The sequence below is a fragment of the Ranitomeya variabilis genome, chromosome 4 (assembly GCF_051348905.1).
Source record: "Ranitomeya variabilis isolate aRanVar5 chromosome 4, aRanVar5.hap1, whole genome shotgun sequence".
Lineage (NCBI taxonomy): Eukaryota > Metazoa > Chordata > Amphibia > Anura > Dendrobatidae > Ranitomeya > Ranitomeya variabilis.
This window is the reverse complement of record NC_135235.1, coordinates 709,631,214-709,654,116: the sequence shown is the minus strand read 5'-3', so window position 1 is coordinate 709,654,116 and position 22,903 is coordinate 709,631,214. Positions and strand designations below refer to the sequence as shown.

The window sequence follows — 22,903 nt, the reverse complement described above, 5'->3', positions numbered from 1 at the left end:
TACCTGGTGATGTGAGGGGCTGGGGAACCTCCATCATAATATCCTTGCACAGATCTTTGCGTCCTTCTAAATACTCCCACTCCTCCATGGAGAAATAGACGGCGACATCCTGACACCTTATAGGAACCTGACACATACAATGATACTGTCATCCCCCAATCCCTTCATAGCATTACTGTAAAACGTCGAAGCATTCCCAACAGTGTCACCTCTCCAGTCAGCAGCTCAATCATCTTGTAGGTGAGTTCTAGGATCTTCAGGATCTTCTGGTCATTGATGTCCTCATGCATTAGGGATTGAGGTGCAGGTCCCGTGATTGAGCTCAGGGGTCTTCCCCATCCCTCAGACACAGGGTCCTGACAGCACTCACTAGAGGTCTTCTTCACTACTGTGTAATCCTGGTTATGGAGAGACACATTAATAAATCTCACTACAGACAGTACCAGAATCCTCACCTCTCCAGTTCTGTCCATCTGTTATTCCCATAGATAAGAATGATGTAATGTGACGTCATCAGAATCCCTCACCTCTCCAGTAAGCCGGAAGAGGATCTCTAGGGTGAGGTGTAATATCCTCTCCACCATCTTGTCTTTGTCCATATCCTTCCTGGATGGGTAAATCAGGAAAATTCTCTTGTATAGAAGATCTTCATTGAGAGGATCCGATATTGTAGGGACCTGAATGAGAAGATGTAACATCATGAAATCCTGTGTAATAATAATGGAAACATATGAGATTTATTATTTATGAGATTTATTATTTTACAGTATTTACCTTTCTTCTTTAAATCTATATATAAAGCAGAAAATCTGTGAACCCCATCTGGGTACCCCATCTGGGTTCCCCATGGAATACAAAACCACATTTTTGACCCAGTTTGAGTGAAATTTTGCACAGCCCATCTAATACACCAGACTAAAAATATTGCGAACATTAACCCCTTAACCGCCGATACGCCTTTTAACGGCGGTAGTTAAGGGTACTTAAACCACAGCGCCGTTAACTAACGGCGCTGTGGAAAAAGTGAATGGCGCCCCCCAGAGTCGGATTTTCTCTGGGGTCTTGGTTACCGGGGGTAGCCGAGACCCGAGAGAACATGATCCGGGGTTTTTTTTTACCGACCCCTGAGTTGCGATCGCCAGTAATTAACCATTTACCGGCGGTCGGCAAAAAATAAACAAAAACGCGATTTCCCATTTAATTTCTCTGTCCTCATCAGTGGACGCACATCAGAGGACAGAGAAATGGGGTCCCCCCAATACTCACCTGTCTCCCCCGGTGCTCCTCATGGCTCCCGATGGGCGCCGCCATCTTGTTCCAGCCAAAAAATGGCGGGCACATGCGCAGTGCGCCCGCCGGCCAGCACCCGGAAGATATTTGGGGTCTCGGCTGTCGGGGTAGCCGAGACCCCAAAGAACATGATCGGGGTCGGTTTTTACCGACCCCTGTTTTGCGATCGCCGGTAATTAACTGTTTACCGGTGACTGCAAAAAAAACAAAAACGATGTGTAATTCTCTGTCATCTGATGTGATCGCACATCAGAGGACAGAGAAATAGGGGGATTCGGGGACCTTGTTATACTTACCAGTGTCCCTGGGTGTCCTCCTGTGTCCCCTCCTGGCCGCCAGCTTCTTCCTCCGGTAAGAAAATGGCGGGTGCATGCGCAGTGCGCCTGCCATGATCTGCCAGCCAGCAGCTAGAGGAGTTGGGGCTAAATTTAGGGTTAGGGTTGGGGCTAAAGTTAAGGTTAGGGTTGGGGCTAAATTTAGGGTTAGGGTTAGGGTTGGGGCTAAAGTTAGGGTTAGGGTTGGGGCTAAAGTTAGGGTTAGGGTTTGGGCTAAATTTAGGGTTAGGGTTGGGGCTAAATTTAGGGTTAGGGTTAGGGTTCGGGCTAAATTTAGGGTTAGGGTTGGGGCTAAAGTTTGGGTTAGGGTTAAGGTTGGGGCTAAATTTAGGGTTGGGGTTGGGGCTAAAGTTAGGGTTAGGGTTGGGGCTAAAGTTAGGGCTAGGGTTGTGGCTAAAGTTAGGGTTAGAGTTAGGATTAGGGTTAGGGTTTGGATTAGGGTTGGTATTAGGGTTATGTGTTGTGAATTCCGTTCCTTAGGGTTAGGGTGAGTGGTATTGTGGAGTTCTGTTCTTGGGCTCCCTCTGGTGGCTTTTACCTATATGGCTGGTTGGTAGCTGGGCTCAGCTGCCTTGTAATTTCTAGTCTGGCCTCCTATTTAATGCCACCTGGACCTTTACTGAGTGCCTGCTGTCGTTGTATTCAGTACTGGTTCTGATTTCTCTTGGACTCCTTGTGACCTGTCTCCTCCTGGAGAAGCTAAGTCTTTCTTGTGCATGTTTGCTCATTATGTTCTTGAAAATATCTCTCAGTATATGATGAGTTTAGTCCAACTTGCTTATATGCGATTTTCTTGCTTGCTTGAAGCTCTGGGGCGCAGAGTTGCTCCCCTCATATCGTAGTCAGTGTGGGGGTTCTTGCATTCTCTGCGTGGATGGTTTTTGATAGCATTTTATACTGACCGCACAGATCCCTTGCTATCTTCTGTCTATTTAGTGTTAGCGGGCCTCATTTGCTAAAACCTGTTTTCATTTCTACGTTTGTGTTTTCCCCTTATCTCACCGTTATTATTTGTGGGGGGCTATCTAAACTTTGGGGTTATTTCTCTGAGGCAAGTGAGGCTTTGCTTTCTCTCTAGGGGTAGCTAGTTTCTCAGGCTGTGAAGAGACGTCTAGGTTTTTTAGGTACGTTCCACGGCTGCCTATAGTGTGTGTCGATAGGATCAGGGCTGCGGTCAGTAAAGCTTCCCACATCCCCAAAGCTCGTCCTAATATTCCGGTTTACCCATCAGGTCAGTTTCTGCGATCCTAACCACCAGGATCATAACAGTTATGTTTGGTATTATGGTTAGGTTTGGAATTAAGGTTAAGGTTAGGGTTGGGGTTAGGGGTGTATTGGGATTAGGGTTAGGTTTGAGGTTAGGGTTGAGATTAGGATTAGGGGTGTGTTGGATTTACGGTTCTGATTAGGGTTATGGTTGTTTTGGGGTTAAGGTTGTGATTATCATTAGTAGGGTTGAGCGACTTTTACTTTTTTGGGGTCGAGTCGGGTTTTGCGAAACCTGACTATCTCAAAAGTAGAGTGCAATCGGCCGATTATCGCGAAAAGTCGGGGATCAACCGAAACACGAAACCCAATGCAAGTCAATGGGGAAGCATTGTCGGCAGTGAGTGGGGGCCAGGAAAACACCTACAGTGCCCATTTTTATGGCAAAACATCCATTCTTGTTTCTGAAGCTTGTCAATATTAATTAACTTTATAATAATAGTTAGGCATTAGAAATTGGGGGTCATTTGGTTAAAGTTGTGGGGGGTAGGGCTGGTTCAAGTTTTTAGTGGGCCCAGGAAACGTGCTCTACGTCACGGCGGTGGAGCAGTGAGAGGTAAGTATTTCAACTTTGCAAGTGCTGTGATCCTGAGCAAGCAGGGGGGGCCCACTCGTTCGCATTGGCACTGGCACAGGGCCCCTCAAAGTACGGCGGTGTGTTTGCACAGCGGGGGCGTCTCCCACCGGCAGCAACACTTTTGCATACTCTGAGGGGCCCTGTGCCTGTGACGTCGCCAACAAGTATGCCCCCCCACCTGATGAAGGAACCTGCACTTTCATCTGCACCTTCCTCTTTGTCCCTGTGTAAGGTGGTATAGTATGCGGGAAGGGGAACCTGACTTTCAGCAGGGTCAGATTGTGGCTGTGTAGAGTGCAAAAGGGAAGGTAGTGGTCTGGGTCAATGTACCACAAGACTCATCTAGCACGGGCTGGGCAATGGGCAGGATGAGTATGAAACACAGATATAGGCCCAAATAATAAAGTGGGCTAAATGCAGTTCAAAATTGGTGACAGGACTCACCAGGCGGCATTGGTTTGTTCAGTGGAGTAGAAAACCCAGTAGCGGCAGACACCGTTTTAAGGGCCCAACCACACTAGTAGGCCCAATGCAGTTTAATATTACTAATAAAGGCCAAAAGCCTGAGGATTGAAGCTCAGGAAAACAAAACAGGAGAAAACCCAGGAGCGGCAGACACCGTTTTAAGGACCCAACCACACTAGTAGGCCCAATGCAGTTTAATATTACAAATATAGCCCGAAAGCCTGAAGATTGAAGCTCTGGAAAATAACACAGGACAACACCAAGGTGCGGCAGACACCGTTACTAGGCCCAACCAAAATAGTAGGCCAACTGCAGTGTTATATAAACAACAACTTAATGAGAGCCTGAAGATTGAAGCTCAGCTCTGTTCAGTGGAGAACGGAAAGCAGCGGCAGACACCGTTAGTAGGCCCCAACCACACTAGTAGGCCAACTGCAGTGTTATATTAACAAAAACTACTTAATGAGAGCCTGAAGATTGAAGCTCAAGAAAACCAAACAGGATAAAACCCAAAAGCGGCAGACACCGTTAGTAGGGCCCAACCAGACAAGTAGGCTAAATGCAGTTAAATATCTGATACTATAAGCCGAAAGCCTGAAGACTGAAGCTCAGCTTTGTACAGTGGAGGACAACACCAGGGAGCGGCAGACACCGTTAGTAGGCCCCAACCAAACTCGTAGGCCAAATGCAGTTTAATATCTGATACTATAGGCCGAAAGCCTGAAGACTGAAGCTCAGCTTTGTACAGTGAAGGACAACACAAGGGAGCGGCAGACACCGTTAGTAGGCCCCAACCAAAACAGTAGGCCAACTGCACTGTTATATTAACAACAACTACTTAATGAGCCTCCTGACAAAGAAGCGAAACGTGCGTTGGGGCGGCGGGGATTGCGCCATTACCATTATGTATTAAGACAGGGTGTTTTACCCCTACACCATGTAGTATATGGAGTTATGTGTATGGGCATATGTATGCAGGCATAGGTGTGGCAGTATAAATAACATCTACAATTGACTGTGGTTGTCTCTGCTTCTTAGCAGTAACCTTGCATATATTACTGTTTTCTGTTTATTTGTATTTGCATTATTTAATAAAATATGTTTTGGTGCATACTGGCACTTTATTCCGGTTCTCTCTTTGTGATTGATTAACTACTTAATGAGAGCCTGAAGATTGAAACTCAGGCAAGTAAACCTGGAGAACACCTTGGAGCGGCAGACACCGTTAGTAGGCCCCAATCAAAATTGTAGGCCAACTGCACTGTTATATTAACAACAAATAATTAATGAGAGCCTGAAGATTGAAGCTCAGGCAAGTAAACCTGGAGAACACTGTTATGACCCCAATGGCAGAGGGTCTCAGAAATAAACACCAAGTCTGCAAACACAAAAAACCAGCTCATAGGGCAGTGGTAACTGGGCTGACCATATATCTAATCCTAGCACACAAATAGCAGTAGCCGGGAACGTGCCTACGTTGGTTCTAGACGTCTCGCGCCAGCCGGAGAACTAACTAACCCTAGAAGGGAAAAGAAAGACCTTTCTTGCCTCCAGAGGAAAGACCCCAAAAGTTGGATACAAGCCCCCAACAAATAATAACGGTGAGGTAAGAGGAAAAAACAAACGTAAGAATGAGCTAGGTATTTAGCAAAGAGAGGCCCAATAGCTAATAGCAGAATATAGTAAGATGACTTATATGGTCAGCAAAAACCCTATCAAAATATCCACGCTGGATATTCAAGAACCCCCGAACCGTCTAACGGCCCGGGGGGAGAACACCAGCCCCCTAGAGCTTCCAGCAAAGTCAGGAATCACATTTAGTACAAGCTGGACAAAAATAAGAGCAAAGCAAATAACCAAAAAACAAAGAAGCAGGACTTAGCTTAATATTGCAGGAACCAGGACCAGCAGACAGGAGCAAACAGAAAGGATCTGATTACAACGATGCCAGTCACTGGACTAAGAATCCAGGGAGTTAATATAGCAACGCCCCTGGACTAACGACCCAGATGGGTGCCAGACTGAGGAAAGACAATCCCAGAGTCATATCACTAGTGACCACAAGAGGGAGCCAAAAAGTCTAATTCAAAACAGTACCCCCCCCCTTAAGGAGGGGTCACCGAACCCTCACCAAGACCACCAGGGCGATCAGGATGAGCAGCGTGAAAGGCACGAACTAAATCGGCCGCATGCACATCAGAGGCAACCACCCAGGAATTATCCTCCTGACCATAGCCCTTCCACTTGACCAGATACTGAAGCCTCCGCCTGGAGAGACGAGAATCCAAGATCTTCTCCACCACGTACTCCAACTCGCCCTCAACCAACACCGGAGCAGGAGGCTCAACAGAAGGAACCACAGGTACAACGTACCGCCGCTACAAAGACCTATGGAACACGTTGTGAATGGCAAACGACACCGGAAGATCCAAGCGAAAGGACACAGGATTAAGGATTTCCAATATCTTGTAAGGACCAATGAAGCGAGGCTTAAATTTAGGAGAGGAGACCTTCATAGGAACAAATCGAGAAGACAGCCATACCAAATCCCCAACACAAAGTCGGGGACCCACACCGCGGCGGCGGTTGGCAAAACGCTGAGCCTTCTCCTGTGACAATTTTAAGTTGTCCACCACATGATTCCAGATCTGCTGCAACCTATCCACCACAGAATCTACCCCAGGACAGTCAGAAGGCTCCACATGTCCCGAGGAAAAACGAGGATGGAAACCAGAGTTGCAGAAAAATGGCGAAACCAAAGTAGCGGAACTAGCCCGATTATTAAGGGCAAACTCAGCCAACGGCAAGAAGGTCACCCAATCATCCTGATCTGCAGAAACAAAACACCTCAAATAAGCCTCCAGAGTCTGATTAGTTCGCTCCGTTTGTCCATTAGTCTGAGGATGAAAGGCAGACGAAAACGACAAATCAATGCCCATCCTAGCACAAAAGGATCGCCAGAACCTGGAAACAAACTGGGATCCTCTGTCAGACACAATATTCTCAGGAATGCCGTGTATAAACGAACCACATTCTGAAAGAACACAGGAACCAGATCGGAAGAGGAAGGCAGCTTAGGCAAAGGTACCAAATGGACCATCTTAGAAAAGCGATCACATACCACCCAAATGACAGACATACCCTGAGACACCGGGAGATCTGAAATGAAATCCATGGAAATGTGTGTCCAAGGCCTCTTCGGAACAGGCAAGGGCAAGAGCAACCCGCTGGCACGAGAACAGCAAGGCTTAGCTCGAGCACAAGTCCCACAGGACTGTACAAATGACCGCACATCCCGTGACAAGGAAGGCCACCAAAAGGACCTAGCCACCAGATCTCTGGTGCCAAAAATTCCCGGATGCCCAGCCAACACCGAGGAATGAACCTCGGAAATGACTCTGCTGGTCCACTTATCAGGAACAAACAGTCTGTCAGGTGGACAAGAGTCAGGTCTACCAGCCTGAAATCTCTGCAACACACGTCGCAAATCCGGAGAAATGGCTGACAAGATAACTCCCTCTTTAAGAATACCAACTGGTTCTGCGACTCCAGGAGAGTCAGGCACAAAGCTCCTTGAAAGAGCATCAGCCTTCACATTCTTTGAACCTGGTAAATACGAGACCACAAAGTCAAAACGGGAGAAAAACAATGACCAGCGGGCCTGTCTAGGATTCAGGCGTTTAGCAGACTTGAGATACATCAAATTTTTGTGATCAGTCAAGACCACCACACGATGCTTAGCACCCTCGAGCCAATGACGCCACTCCTCAAATGCCCACTTCATGGCTAACAACTCCCGATTGCCAACATCATAATTCCGCTCAGCAGGCGAAAACTTCCTAGAGAAAAAGGCACAAGGTCTCATCACAGAGCAACCAGGGCCTCTCTGCGACAAAACGGCCCCTGCCCCAATCTCAGAAGCATCCACTTCAACCTGAAAGGGAAGTGAGACATCAGGCTGGCACAAAACAGGCGCCGAAGTAAACCGGCGCTTCAACTCCTGGAAAGCCTCCACGGCTGCAGGAGCCCAGTTAGCAACATCAGAACCTTTCTTGGTCATATCCGTCAAAGGTTTAACAATGCTAGAGAAATTAGCAATAAAATGACGGTAGAAGTTAGCAAAACCCAAGAACTTCTGAAGACTCTTAACTGACGTGGGTTGAGTCCAATCATGAATAGCTCGGACCTTGACTGGGTCCATCTCCACCGCAGAAGGGGAAAAAATAAAACCCAAAAAGGGAACCTTCTGTACTCCAAAGAGACACTTTGAGCCCTTAACAAACAAAGCATTCTCACGCAAAACCTGAAACACCATCCTGACCTGCTCTACATGCGAGTCCCAATCATCAGAAAAAAACAGAATATCATCCAGATAAACGATCATAAATTTATCCAGATACTTCCGGAAAATATCATGCATAAAGGACTGAAACACTGAAGGAGCATTAGAGAGCCCAAAAGGCATCACCAAGTACTCAAAATGACCTTCGGGCGTATTAAATGCAGTTTTCCATTCATCTCCTTGCTTAATGCGCACAAGGTTGTACGCACCACGAAGATCTATCTTGGTGAACCACTTGGCACCTTTAATCCGGGCAAACAAGTCTGACAACAGAGGCAAAGGATACTGAAATTTAACAGTGATTTTATTCAAAAGCCGATAGTCAATACAAGGTCTCAAAGATCCGTCCTTCTTGGCCACAAAAAAGAATCCCGCACCAAGAGGGGAAGAGGATGGACGGATATGCCCCTTCTCCAGAGATTCCTTGATATACGAACGCATTGCGGTATGCTCAGGTACAGACAGATTAAATAGTCTTCCCTTAGGAAATTTGCTACCTGGAATCAAATCTATGGCACAGTCACAGTCCCTATGAGGAGGCAGAGCACTGGACCTGGACTCGCTGAACACATCCTGATAATCAGACAAATACTCAGGGACTTCCGAAGGAGTAGAGGAAGCAATAGACACCGGCGGGGAATCACCATGAATTCCCTGACAGCCCCAACTTGACACAGACATAGCCTTCCAGTCCAAGACTGGATTATGAGTCTGTAACCATGGCAACCCCAAAACGACCAAATCATGCATTTTATGCAGAACAAGAAAACGAATCACCTCCCGATGTTCAGGAGTCATGCACATGGTTACCTGTGTCCAAAACTGCGGTTTATTTTCCGCCAATGGCGTAGCATCAATACCCCTAAGAGGGATAGGATTTACCAACGGCTCAAGAACAAAACCACAGCGCTTGGCAAATGACAGATCCATAAGACTCAGGGCAGCCCCTGAATCCACAAACGCCATAACAGGGTAAGAAGACAGTGAGCAAATTAAAGTCACAGACAAAATAAATTTAGGTTGCAAATTACCAATGGCGACAGGACTAACAGCCCTTGTTAGGCGTTTAGAGCATGCTGATATAACATGTGTAGAATCACCACAGTAAAAACACAACCCATTCTGACGTCTATGATTTTTCCGCTCATTTCTGGTCTGAATTCTATCACATTGCATTAAATCAGGTGTTTGTTCAGACAACACCACCAGAGGATTAGCGGTTTTGCGCTCCCGCAAATGCCGGTCAATTTGAATAGCCAGCGCCATGGAATCATTCAGACTTGTAGGAATGGGGAAACCCACCATCACATTCTTAATGGCTTCAGAAAGGCCATTTCTGAAATTTGCGGCCAGAGCACACTCATTCCACTGAGTAAGCACGGACCATTTCCGAAATTTTTGGCAATACACTTCAGCTTCATCCTGACCCTGAGAAATAGCCAGCAAGGCTTTTTCTGCCTGAACTTCAAGATTGGGTTCCTCATAAAGCAATCCGAGCGCCAGAAAAAATGCATCAATATTTGCCAATGCCGGATCTCCTGGCGCTAGCGAGAAAGCCCAATCCTGAGGGTCGCCCCGTAAAAAAGAGATAACAATTTTAACTTGCTGGGCTGAGTCTCCAGATGAACGGGGTCTCAGAGATAGAAACAATTTACAATTATTCCTGAAATTCCTAAACTTAACTCGGTCTCCAGAAAACAGTTCAGGAATAGGTATTTTAGGTTCAGACATAGGACTACTGGTAACAAAATCTTGTATGCCCTGCACACGAGCAGCAAGCTGGTCCACACTTGTAATCAAGGTCTGGACATTCATGTCTGCAGCAAGCTCAAGCCACTCTGAGGTAAAGGGGAGGAAGAGAGGGAAAAAAAAAAAAAAAAACCTCAGAATTTCCTTTCTTATTATCCCACTTCTGCAATGCATTAAACATTCAATGTTGGCCTGGCATACTGTTATGACCCCAATGGCAGAGGGTCTCAGAAATAAACACCAAGTCTGCAAACACAAAAAAACAGCTCATAGGGCAGTGGTAACTGGGCTGACCATATATCTAATCCTAGCACACAAATAGCAGTAGCCGGGAACGTGCCTACGTTGGTTCTAGACGTCTCGCGCCAGCCGGAGAACTAACTAACCCTAGAAGGGAAAAGAAAGACCTTTCTTGCCTCCAGAGGAAAGACCCCAAAAGTTGGATACAAGCCCCCAACAAATAATAACGGTGAGGTAAAAGGAAAAAACAAACGTAAGAATGAGCTAGGTATTTAGCAAAGAGAGGCCCAATAGCTAATAGCAGAATATAGTAAGATGACTTATATGGTCAGCAAAAACCCTATCAAAATATCCACGCTGGATATTCAAGAACCCCCGAACCGTCTAACGGCCCGGGGGGAGAACACCAGCCCCCTAGAGCTTCCAGCAAAGTCAGGAATCACATTTAGTACAAGCTGGACAAAAATAAGAGCAAAGCAAATAACCAAAAAACAAAGAAGCAGGACTTAGCTTAATATTGCAGGAACCAGGACCAGCAGACAGGAGCAAACAGAAAGGATCTGATTACAACGATGCCAGGCACTGGACTAAGAATCCAGGGAGTTAATATAGCAACGCCCCTGGACTAACGACCCAGATGGGTGCCAGACTGAGGAAAGACAATCCCAGAGTCATATCACTAGTAACCACAAGAGGGAGCCAAAAAGTCTAATTCACAACAGAACACCTTGGAGTGGCAGACAGCGTTAGTAGGCCCCAACCACACATATTAACAACAACTACTTAATGAGAGCCTGAAGATTGAAGCTCAGCTTTGTGCAGTGGAGGACAACACCAGGGAGAGCAGACACCGTTAGTAGGCCCCAACCAAAATAGTAGGCCAACTGCACTGTTATATTAACAACTACTTAATGAGAGCCTGAAGATTGAAGCTCAGGCAAGTAAACCTGGAGAACACCTTGGAGCGGCAGACACCGTTAGTAGGCCTCAACCAAAATTGTAGGCCAGCTGCACTGTTATATTAACAACAACTACTTAATGAGAGCCTGAAGATTGAAGCTCAGGCAAGTAAATCTGGAGAACACCTTGGAGCGGCAGACACCGTTAGTAGGCCCCAACCACACATATTTACAACAACTACTGAATGAGAGCCTGAAGATTGAAGCTCAGCTTTCTCAGTGGGGGACAACTGTAATGGGAGACAGACACAATAAGTAGGCCTAAATAAGTAATTAGGCAAAATGCAGTTCAAAATTGGTAAGTGGAGTACACTTGCAGCATAGTGTGGTTCAGCGGAGGAGGGCATGTGTAATTAGTGGCTCTGACACACGAAGTAGGCCTAAAATAAAAAGGAAGGCTATATTCAGTTAAAAATTGGTAAAAGGAGTACACAAGTGGCATAGCTGGGTTCTGTGGTGGAGGACAACTGTTATGAGAGGCTTACACAGTTACTAGGCACAAATAAGTAAGTAGGATAAATGCAGTTCAAAATTGGTAACAGGAGTACACAGGCGGCATAGCTTTGTTCAGTGGAGGACAACTGTAAGGAGTGGACTGGCCGAGATAGACACAGGTAGTAGGCCTACAATAGAAAGTAGGCTCTATGCAGTTTAAAGTAGGCTACAGGGGTACACAGGCAGCATTGTTGTGGTCAGCGGAGGACGATTTCAAGGAGGGACCGCAGACAGACTTCCTAGGCCTAAAATAACAAAATAGGCTCTATGCAGCTTCCAATATGTGGCAGGGGTACACAGGCAGCATTGCTGTGCTCGGTGGAGGACAATTGGAAGGAGGGACCGCAGGCAGACTTAGTAGGCCTAAAATAACAAAATAGGCTCTATGCAGCTTCCACTATGTGGCAGGGGTACACAGGCGGCATTGCTGTGCTCGGCGGAGGACAATTGGAAGGAGGGACCGCAGACAGACTTAGTAGGCCTAAAATAACAAAATAGGCTCTATGCAGCTTCCATTATGTGGCAGGGGTACACAGGCAGCATTGCTGTGCTTGGCGGAGGACAATTGGAAGGAGGGACCGCAGACAGACTTAGTAGGCCTAAAATAACAAAATAGGCTCTATGCAGCTTCCATTATGTGGCAGGGGTACACAGGCAGCATTGCTGTGCTCGGCGGAGGACAATTGGAAGGAGGGACCGCAGACAGTAAGTACTCCAAAAAACTAAATAGATGTTAATGTCTCGCAAAAAAAAAAAAAAAAGGGTGGCATACTTAGTTACAGGGGTGGGCTCCTATGCTGACTTTCAGACATTGTAATTTGACGCAAAGTATTTACCGGTGTAAATGTAGGACAGGGCCCCTGTCTATTTTAAATAGCATCATACATGTCAACAAATTGTTATTGTCAGTGCCAGGCACTGAAGGATTTCAGCGCATAGACTGTCATGGATCCCAATGGCTGGGGATCGCACTGGACAAGCAAAATAACATAAATAACGGACGAGCTCTAGGGTGATGGAACCTGGGCTGACCGCTGCCCTACTCCTGACAAACACAACTAGAAATAGCCAGGGAGCGTGCCTACGTTGATTCTAGACGCCACGCGCCAGCCTAAGAGCTAACTAGCACTGCAGAGGAAATAAAGACCTAGCTTGCCTCCAGAGGAATGAACCCCAAAAGGTATAGTTGCCCCCCACATGTATTGACGGTGAAATGAGAGGAAGGCACGCACATAGAGATGAAAATAGATTTAGCAAAATGAGGCCCGCTATAACTAGAAAGCAGAATGATACAAAAGGGGTCTGAGCGGTCAGCAAAAAACCCTAATCAAAAACCATCCTGAGATTACAAGAACCCATGTGCCAACTCATGGCACATGGGGAGAACCTCAGCCCACTAGAGCTACCAGCTAGCATAGAGTCATAATTAGCAAGCTGGACAAAAAACCAAACAACTAAAAAACAGAACTTAGCTTATCCTGAGAGATCTGGGAGCAGGTAGTCAGGAACCAAACTGAGCACATCTGAGTACATTGATAGCCGGCAAGGGAATGACAGAAAAGCCAGGTTAAATAGGAAACACCCAGCCTCTGATGGACAGGTGGAAAGCAGAGACCGCAACCCACCAAAGTCACCCAGTACCAGCCGTAACCACCAGAGGGAACCCAAAAACAGAATCCACAACAGTACCCCCCCCTTGAGGAGGGGTCACCGAACCCTCACGAGAACCCCCAGGGCGATCAGGATGAGCTCTATGGAAGGCGCGGACCAAATCAGTCGCATGAACATCAGAGGCGACCACCCAGGAATTATCCTCCTGACCATAACCCTTCCACTTAACCAAATACTGGAGTTTACGTCTGGAAACACGAGAATCCAAGATCTTCTCAACAACATACTCCAATTCTCCCTCCACCAGCACCGGAGCAGGAGGCTCAACCGAAGGAACAACGGGCACCTCATACCTCCGCAATAACGACCGATGGAACACATTATGAATAGCAAACGATGCTGGGAGATCCAAACGAAAAGATACAGGGTTAAGAATCTCCAAGATCTTATAAGGACCGATGAACCGAGGCTTGAACTTAGGAGAAGAGACCTTCATAGGGACAAAACGAGAAGACAACCACACCAAGTCCCCAACAAGAAGTCGGGGACCCACGCGGCGACGGCGATTAGCAAACTGCTGAGTCTTCTCCTGAGCCAACTTCAAATTGTCCACCACCTGATTCCAAATCTGATGTAGCCTGTCCACCACCACGTCCACTCCAGGACAATCCGAAGGCTCCACCTGACCAGAGGAAAAACGAGGATGAAACCCCGAATTACAAAAGAAAGGAGAGACCAAAGTAGCAGAACTAGCCCGATTATTAAGGGCAAATTCGGCCAGTGGCAAAAAGGCAACCCAGTCATCTTGATCAGCAGAAACAAAACACCTTAAATAAGTTTCCAAGGTCTGATTAGTTCGCTCCGTCTGGCCATTCGTCTGAGGATGGAATGCAGACGAGAAAGACAAATCAATGCCCATCTTAGCACAAAACGTCCGCCAAAATCTAGACACAAACTGGGATCCCCTGTCAGAAACGATATTCTCCGGAATCCCATGCAAACGAACCACGTTCTGAAAAAAATAAAGGGACCAACTCAGAAGAGGAAGGCAACTTAGGCAAGGGTACCAAATGAACCATCTTAGAAAAGCGGTCACACACAACCCAGATAACGGACATTTTCTGTGAGACAGGGAGATCTGAAATAAAATCCATGGAAATGTGCGTCCAAGGCCTCTTCGGGATAGGCAAGGATAACAACAACCCACTGGCCCGAGAACAGCAAGGCTTAGCCCGAGCACACACTTCACATGACTGCACAAAGGTGCGCACATCCCTTGACAAGGAAGGCCACCAAAAAGACCTGGCCACCAAGTCTCTAGTACCAAATATTCCAGGATGACCAGCCAACACAGAAGAATGGACCTCGGAGATGACTCTACTGGTCCAATCATCCGGAACAAACAGTCTTTCTGGTGGACAACGATCAGGTTTATCCGCCTGAAACTTCTGCAATGCACGTCGCAAGTCTGGGGAGACGGCGGACAATATTACCCCATCCCTAAGGATACCAGTAGGCCCAGAGTCTCCAGGAGAGTCAGGCACAAAACTCCTGGAAAGAGCATCTGCCTTCACATTCTTTGAACCTGGCAGGTATGAAACCACAAAATTAAAACGAGAAAAAAACAACGACCAACGAGCCTGTCTAGGATTCTGACGCCTGGCAGACTCAAGGTAAATCAGATTTTTGTGATCAGTCAAGACCACCACACGATGTCTAGCACCCTCAAGCCAATGACGCCACTCCTCAAATGCCCACTTCATGGCCAAAAGCTCCCGATTACCCACATCATAATTGCGCTCGGCGGGCGAGAATTTTCTAGAAAAGAACGCACATGGCTTCATCACCGAGCCATTGGAACTTCTCTGTGACAAAACCGCCCCCGCTCCAATCTCGGAAGCATCAACCTCAACCTGAAAAGGAAGTGAAACATCTGGTTGACATAACACAGGAGCAGAAGAAAACCGGCGCTTAAGTTCCTGAAAGGCCTCCACAGCCGTAGGAGACCAATTAGCAACATCAGCACCCTTTTTAGTCAAATCAGTCAAAGGTTTAACAACACTGGAAAAATTAGTAATGAACCGACGATAAAAATTAGCAAAACCCAAGAACTTCTGAAGACTCTTAACAGATGTAGGTTGTGTCCAGTCACAAATCGCCTGAACCTTGACGGGATCCATCTCAATAGTAGAAGGAGAAAAAATGTACCCTAAAAAAGAAATTTTCTGGACTCCGAAGAGACATTTTGAGCCCTTCACAAACAGAGAATTGGCCCGCAGGACTTGAAACACCTTCCTGACCTGTAGAACATGAGACTCCCAGTCATCAGAAAACACCAAAATATCATCCAAATACACAATCATAAACTTATCCAGATATTCACGGAAAATATTGTGCATAAAGGACTGAAAGACTGAAGGAGCATTAGAAAGTCCAAAAGGCATTACCAAATACTCAAAATGGCCCTCAGGCGTATTAAATGCGGTTTTCCACTCATCACCCTGTTTTATCCGCACAAGATTATACGCACCGCGTAGATCTATCCTAGTGAACCACCTAGCCCCCTTAATGCGAGCAAACAAATCAGTCAATAATGGCAGTGGATACTGATATTTGACTGTAATCTTATTCAGAAGGCGATAATCTATACAAGGCCTCAGGGAACCATCTTTTTTTGCCACGAAAAAAAAACCTGCTCCCAGAGGGGACGAAGATGGACGAATATGTCCCTTTTCCAAGGACTCCTTAATATAATTCCGCATAGCAGTATGCTCTGGCACTGACAGATTAAATAAACGACCCTTAGGGAACTTACTGCCAGGAATTAATTCTATAGCACAGTCACAATCCCTATGAGGAGGGAGCGAATTGAGCTTAGGCTCCTCAAAAACATCCCGATAGTCAGACAAAAACGCAGGGACCTCAGAAGGAGTAGATGAAGCGATTAAAATCAGAGGTGCATCATCATGAACCCCCTGACATCCCCAGCTTAACACAGACATTGTTTTCCAATCCAGGACAGGATTATGAGTTTGTAACCATGGCAGACCAAGCACTAGTACATCATGTAAATTATACAGTACAAGGAAGCGAATCACCTCCTGATGAACGGGAGTCATGCGCATGGTCACTTGTGTCCAGTACTGCGGTTTATTCATAGCCAATGGTGTAGAGTCAATTCCCTTCAAAGGAATAGGAACTTCCAGAGGCTCCAGACTAAAACCGCAGCGTTTGGCAAATGACCAATCCATAAGACTCAGGGCAGCGCCCGAATCCACATAGGCATCGACGGAAATGGATGACAGTGAACAAATCAGAGTTACAGACAAAATGAACTTAGACTGCAGAGTACTAATGGCAAAAGATTTATCAACCTTTTTTGTGCGTTTAGAGCATGCTGATATAACATGAGCTGAATCACCACAATAAAAACACAATCCATTTTTCCGCCTATAATTTTGCCGTTCACTTCTGGACTGAATTCTATCACATTGCATAGTCTCAGGTGCCTGTTCAGAAGACACCGCCAACTGGTGCACAGGTTTGCGCTCCCATAAACACCGATCAATCTGAATGGCCATAGTCATAGACTCATTCAGACCTGTAGGCGCAGGGAACCCCACCATAATATCCTTAATGGCCTCAGAAAGACCATCTCTGAAGTTTGCAGCCAGGGCGCACTCATTCCACTGAGTAAGCACCGACCATTTCCGAAATTTTTGACAATATACTTCTGCTTCATCATGCCCCTGAGAGAGGGCTAATAAAGCCTTTTCAGCCTGAATCTCCAGGTTAGGTTCCTCATAGAGCAATCCCAGTGCCAGAAAAAACACATCCACACTGAGCAATGCAGGATCCCCTGGTGCCAATGCAAATGCCCAATTCTGAGGGTCGCCCCGCAGGAAAGATATTACAATCTTAACCTGCTGAGCAGGGTCTCCAGAGGAGCGAGATTTCAAAGAAAGAAACAATTTGCAATTGTTCCTGAAATTCAGGAAGGTAGATCTATCTCCAGAAAAAAACTCTGGAATAGGAATTCTAGGTTCAGACATGGGAGTGTGAACAACAAAATCCTGTATGTTTTGAACTTTTGCAGCAAGATTACTCAGGCTGGAAGCCAAACTCTGGACATCCATGTTAAAGGGAACCTGTCACCACGTTTTTGGAAGATGGGATAAAAATAGCGTTAAATAGGGGCAGAGGTGGGCGTTACATTAGTGTGTGTGTTATGCGTTTATTACCCACCTAAGTTGCCGAAATAACTTTGCAAAGTCTCCGTTTTCGCCTGTCAATCAGGCTGGTCAGGTCACATGGGTGTGGTGTCTTCACCCAGATTTGGCGTAGTTTTCCGTTGGTGGCGTAGTGGTGTGCGCATGCCCAAAGTCCGGAATCCTCTTCCAGGGGATTTAAAATAGCGCGGTGTTCGTTATTGCATTGGTGATCGGTGGGCGCGGCCATCTTCCTTTGGCCGCGCGTGCGCAGAAGCGGCGCTCTGCTGGCCGCGGCTTCAGGAAAATGGCCGCGGGATGCCGCGCGTGCGCAGATGGATATCGCGGCGGCCATTTTCCTGAAGCCGCGGCCAGCAGAGCGCCGCTTCTGCGCACGCGCGGCCAAAGGAAGATGGCCGCGCCCACCGATCACCAATGCAATAACGAACACCGCGCTATTTTAAATCCCCTGGAAGAGGATTCCGGACTTTGGGCATGCGCACACCACTACGCCACCAACGGAAAACTACGCCAAATCTGGGGGAAGACAACGCCCATGCGACCTGACCAGCCTGATTGACAGGCGAAAACGGAGACTTTGCAAAGTTATTTCGGCAACTTAGGTGGGTAATAAACGCATAACACACACACTAATGTAACGCCCACCTCTGCCCCTATTTAACGCTATTTTTATCCCATCTTCCAAAAACGTGGTGACAGGTTCCCTTTAAACAGCTAAGGTCAGAGCCATTCAAGGGTTAAGAGGAGGTAAGAAGCAGCTAGACAGCAATTAAGGGCTAGGCAGCAAAACTCTGAGGGGAAAAAAAAAAAAAAATTTCCCTTAAACACTTCTTTTTCTCCTGCTTCAGCCCAAACAATTAACACTTTGTTGGCCGGCTATACTGTCATGGATCCCAATGGCTGGGGATCACACTGGACAAGCAAAATAACATAAATAACGGACGAGCTCTAGGGTGATGGAACCTGGGCTGACCGCTGCCCTACTCCTGACAAACACAACTAGAAATAGCCAGGGAGCGTGCCTACGTTGATTCTAGACGCCACGCGCCAGCCTAAGAGCTAACTAGCACTGCAGAGGAAATAAAGACCTAGCTTGCCTCCAGAGGATTGAACCCCAAAAGGTATAGTTGCCCCCCACATGTATTGACGGTGAAATGAGAGGAAGGCACGCACATAGAGATGAAAATAGATTTAGCAAAATGAGGCCCGCTATAACTAGAAAGCAGAATGATACAAAAGGGGTCTGAGCGGTCAGCAAAAAACCCTAATCAAAAACCATCCTGAGATTACAAGAACCCATGTGCCAACTCATGGCACATGGGGAGAACCTCAGCCCACTAGAGCTACCAGCTAGCATAGAGTCATAATTAGCAAGCTGGACAAAAAACCAAACAACTAAAAAACAGAACTTAGCTTATCCTGAGAGATCTGGGAGCAGGTAGTCAGGAACCAAACTGAGCACATCTGAGTACATTGATAGCCGGCAAGGGAATGACAGAAAAGCCAGGTTAAATAGGAAACACCCAGCCTCTGATGGACAGGTGGAAAGCAGAGACCGCAACCCACCAAAGTCACCCAGTACCAGCCGTAACCACCAGAGGGAACCCAAAAACAGAATCCACAACAATAGACTAAACAGTGGTGGAGCAGCGAGAGATAATTTTGCAAGTGGTAGAGCACTGTTTGAGCTGGGGGGGGACACTCTCTCATGGCCGGCGGTACAGGCCTAGGGCCCCTCATGTTACAACGGTGTGTCTGACGTTGGGTGCATGCCACCACCGCCAGAGACACTTCATTGTACTATGAGGGACCCAGTGGCAGTGCCGTCGACCAAAAGTGGGCACACCCACCTCTTCAGACAAACGGCACTCTGACGGGTGCTTGCGCCAAGTGGCGAGACCACGGCCCCATGGGGGGAGTTAGGCCATTTAGGGAGGTGTAAACATGTCGTATGGTGTACAAACAGCAGCTGCAAATTAAAAGATTGGAACAGTCAGTAACACCAGTCCCAAAGCAAGACCTTTTTTCAGGAAAGCTAGGTGTCAGCCGGGAAAGGTGGGGCAAAATAATTAGATATCCATGAGTGGTTCATTTTAATGAAGGTTAGATCATCAACATTTTGGGTCGCCAGACGAGTCCTTTTTTCGGTCAGTATTGAACCAGCAGCACTGAATACTCTTTCTGATAGCACACTAGCTGCTGGGCAAGCAAGCTCCTGCAATGCATATTTGGCCAATTCAGGCCAGGTGTCTATTTTGGATGCCCAGTAATCAAAGGGGAATGACGGTTGAGGGAGAACATCGATAATGGAGGAAAAATAGTTAGTAACCATACTGGACAAATGTTGTCTCCTGTCACTTTGAATTGATGCTGCAGTACCTGTCGTGTCTGCGGTCATTGCGGAATCACTCCACAACCTGGTCAGAAAACCCCTCTGTCCAACGCCACTTCTGATTTGTGCACCTCTAACACCTCTGCCCTGTTGCCCCCTGCAACTCGTGTGAGAACCATCACCGGCGCTGTGTGCTGGGAATGCCTGAATCAAACGGTCTACAAGAGTAGCTTGTTTGGTTGCCAATATTTGTTTGAGGTTCTCATGTGGCATGATATTTTGCAATTTGGATTTATAGCGAGGATCAAGGAGGCAGGCCAACCAGTAATCGTCATCGGTCATCATTTTTACAATGCGTGGGTCCCTTTTGAGGATACGCAAGGCATAATCCGCCATGTGGGCCAATGTTCCAGTTGTCAAATCAGTGCATGTGCTGGGTTGAGGAGCACTTTCGGGCAAATCAACGTCACTTGTCTCCCTCAAAAATCCTGAACCCGGCCTTGCAACGCCAGCAGTTTCTATTGCCCCTGAGAAGATTCCTCATCCAAAAAATACTCATCCCCATCATCCTCCTCGTCCTCCTCCTCTTCGCCCGCCACCTCGTCCTGTAGACTTCCCTGAGCAGACAATGGCTGACTGTCATCTAGGCTTCCCTCATCCTCGGCTGCAGATGCCTGCTCCTTTATGTGCGTCAAACTTTGCATCAGCAGATGCATTAGGGGGATGCTCATGCTTATTATGGCGTTGTCTGCACTAACCAGCCGTGTGCATTCCTCAAAACACTGAAGGACTTGATACAGGTCTTGTAGCTTCGACCACTGCACACCTGACAACTCCATGTCTGCCATCCAACTGCCTACCCATGTATGTGTATCCTCCCACAAATACATAACAGCACGCCTCTGTTTGCACAGTCTCTGAAGCATGTGCAGTGTGGAGTTCCACCTTGTTGCAACGTCAATGATTAGGCGATGCTGGGGAAGTTTCAAAGACCGCTGATGGTTCTGCATATGGCTGGAGTGTACGGGCGAACCGCGGATGTGCGAGCAAAGTCTGCGCACTTTCAGGAGCAGGTCGTGTAACCCCAGATAACTTTTCAGAAAGCACTGCACCACCAGGTTTAAGGTGTGAGCCAGGCAAGGAATGTGTTTCAGTTGTGAAAGGGCTATGGCAGCCATAAAATTCCTTCCGTTATCACTCACTACCTTGCCTGCCTCAAGATGTACAGTGCCCAGCCATGACTGATTTTCTTGCTGCAAGAACCCGGACAGAACTTCTGCGGTGTGTCTGTTGTCGCCCAAACACTTCATTGCCAATACAGCCTGCTGACGCTTGCCACTAGCTGTTTCATAATGGGACACCTCGTGTGCAACAGTGCCAGCTGCGGATGGAGTGGTCGTGCGACTGTGGTCTGTGGACGAGCTCTCGCTTCTGCTGGAGGACGAGGAGGAGGAGGGGGCACGAACGCCTACAGCCAACTGTTTCCTATACCGTGGGCTAGGAAGAACTGTCCCAATATTGCTGTCCCCTGTGGACCCTGTATCCACCACATTAACCCAGTGTGCCGTGACGGAGACATAATGCCCCTGGCCATGCCTACTGGTCCATGCATCTGTTGTCAGGTGCACCTTTCTACTCACAGATTGCCTGAGTGTATGGACAATGCGGTCTTTTACATGCTGGTGGAGGGCTGGGATAGCTTTTCTCGAAAAGAAGTGTCGACTGGGTAGCCCGTAGCGTGGTACAGCGTAGTCCATCAGGGCTTTGAAAGCGTCGGTTTCAACTAACCGGTAGGGCATCATCTCTAACGAGATTAGTCTAGCAATGTGGGCGTTCAAACCCTGTGTACGCGGATGCAAGGATGAGTACTTCCTTTTCCTAACGAGAGTCTCATGTAGGGTGAGCTGGACTAAAGAGCTGCATAGGGTGGAACTAGCGGGGGTGTCGGTGGACATGGCAGACTGAGAGAGGGTTGGTGATGGTATTCTTGCTGTTGCCCTACATACAGTGTTTCCTACCACGAACCTGGTGATTCCCTGACTGTTTTGGCCTTGTGACGAAACCGCCACATTTACTGCAGGTGGTGTGGTAAACGGTGGGCTTACAGTGAGGGAAGGGATGTAGCGTTGCTTACTAGCTTCATTGTGAGAGGGTGCTACAACGTTAAGGGACGTTTGGTAGTTAGTCCAGGCTTGCAAGTGCATGGTGGTTAAATGTCTACGCATGCAACTTGTATTTAGATTTTTAACATTCTGACCTCTGCTGAAGGTTCTTGAGCATTTCTTACAGATGACTTTGCACTGATCATTTGGATCTTGGTTAAAAAAATGCCAGACTGCACTCTTCCTACTATCGGATACCTTTTCAGGCATTGCACACTGAGCTACTTTAACTGGATGGCCACGCTGTCCTACAACTGGTTTTGGTTTTGCCACACGTTTTTGACCAGATATGGGCCTGCCAGATGGAACCTATTGCGATGTTGATGCCTGCTGCGGCTCCTCCTCCTCCACTTCAGAGCTACTGCCGCCTGCACCCTGTTCCCCCAATGGCTGCCAATCGGGGTCAAAAACTGTGTCATCTATGACCTCCTCTTCTATGTCTTGGGCACCTTCCTCTGGGTCACCGTGTAACCGGTGCTATAGCGTTCGTGAAAGGGCTTAATAGTCTCATCAGGGTCAGATTCTGGATTAGTACACTGCGAGGGCAATGTTCTGATCTGAGTCAAAGGAGCAGCATAATAATCTGGCTGTGGCTGTGCATCTGTGCACTCCATGTCCGATACATCTTGTAATGGGCATGGCCTGTTAACAATTTCCCTTTCTAACCCAGGAACGGTATGTGTAAAGAGCTCCATGGAGTAACCTGTTGTGTTGCCTGACGCATCCTTCTCTGTTGTTCTGGGTGAAGAACGCAAGGAAGCGACCTGTCCTTGACCGGGAACATCCACTGACGACGCGCTGCTTTTACATTTTGCACTTTCCGAGGAGGAGGCGAAAGAGCTAGAGGCAGA

General features: G+C 47.3%; 1 protein-coding gene across 4 annotated transcripts in view; it reads right to left on the bottom strand.

The window, feature by feature from the left end:
• The window catches only part of LOC143766528 (uncharacterized), a 40,856-nt gene that overhangs the window by 5,814 nt on the left and 12,139 nt on the right, over positions 1-22,903 (bottom strand). For all 4 annotated transcript variants that reach the window (XM_077254288.1, XM_077254292.1, XM_077254290.1 and 1 more), the window contains exons 2-4: positions 528-677; positions 210-398; positions 4-127 (exon numbers count right to left, since the gene is read on the bottom strand). In XM_077254288.1, coding sequence (XP_077110403.1) covers positions 4-127; positions 210-398; positions 528-599 — 385 coding nt within the window. In that variant the 5' untranslated portion in view covers positions 600-677. The remainder of the gene's footprint in view (positions 1-3; positions 128-209; positions 399-527; positions 678-22,903) is intronic.